This window comes from Haliaeetus leucocephalus, unplaced genomic scaffold (assembly GCF_000737465.1).
Source record: "Haliaeetus leucocephalus isolate CR32 unplaced genomic scaffold, Haliaeetus_leucocephalus-4.0 Scaffold317, whole genome shotgun sequence".
NCBI classification, from domain to species: Eukaryota; Metazoa; Chordata; class Aves; order Accipitriformes; family Accipitridae; genus Haliaeetus; species Haliaeetus leucocephalus.
In genome coordinates, this window is record NW_010972753.1 from 2,618,733 (window position 1) to 2,619,422 (window position 690).

The 690-nt window shown below is 75.1% G+C and overlaps 1 protein-coding gene across 3 annotated transcripts in view; it reads left to right on the forward strand.

Annotated features, from left to right (window-relative positions):
- Positions 1-216: 216 nt before the first annotated feature.
- Positions 217-690, forward strand: part of PRDX4 (peroxiredoxin 4) — a 7,691-nt gene continuing 7,217 nt past the window's right edge. For 2 of the 3 annotated variants that reach the window (XM_010571282.1, XM_010571279.1), the window contains exon 1: positions 220-446. In XM_010571282.1, coding sequence (XP_010569584.1) covers positions 239-446 — 208 coding nt within the window. In that variant the 5' untranslated portion in view covers positions 220-238. Of the gene's footprint in view, positions 447-690 lie in introns of all 3 variants that reach the window. The other variant, XM_010571281.1, reaches the window with a different exon arrangement.

Below are 690 nucleotides of genomic sequence, written 5' to 3' on the forward strand. Positions count from 1 at the left end.
TGAGGCACGGGCGGAGAGTTTCCCTCTGCAGCCGCGCTCCTCACACACTCTTCTCTCCCCACAGACCCGTACGTCCATTTACCGTTTCCTCTGGGGCCCTACCGTGAGGCCGCGGCCCCGCTTCTCCTCAGAGCAACCGCCGCGGGGAGCCCGCCCGAGCGGGCCGCCGGCCCCTGTGAGGAGAGGGACCGGGCCCGGCTCCGCCCCTCCGCCGGGACGTGCACTCGCTCGGCGGGCCATGGAGGCGGTCGGCGGGGCTCGGGGCTCGGCGCTGGTGGTGCTGCTGGTGGTGCTGGTCGGGCTGGGAGGCGAGGCGGAGGAGCCGCGGTCGGCGAGGCAGCGGGGGGATGAGCAGTGCCATTACTACGCGGGAGGACAGGTCTACCCCGGGGAGGCGGCCCGGGTGCCCGTCTCCGACCACTCGCTGCACCTCAGTCAGGCCAAGAGTAGGTGCCGGGGCTACCGAGGGAGCGGGTGCGGGACCCCTTCTTTTGTCGCGGACGCCGGCAAACGGGGCTGCCGCCACCTCAGGCGGAGCGCCTTTGGCCCTCGGCGGCGGCGGCGGGATGGCGGCCCTCCCGCCCGCCATCCCCGGCGGAGGGGAGAGCGGGGCCGGCGGCGGGGAGGCCGTTTGGCAGCCCCCGGCCCTCCCCGCCGCGGTTTGGTGGCGGGTGTCCCTGCCGAAGCGGC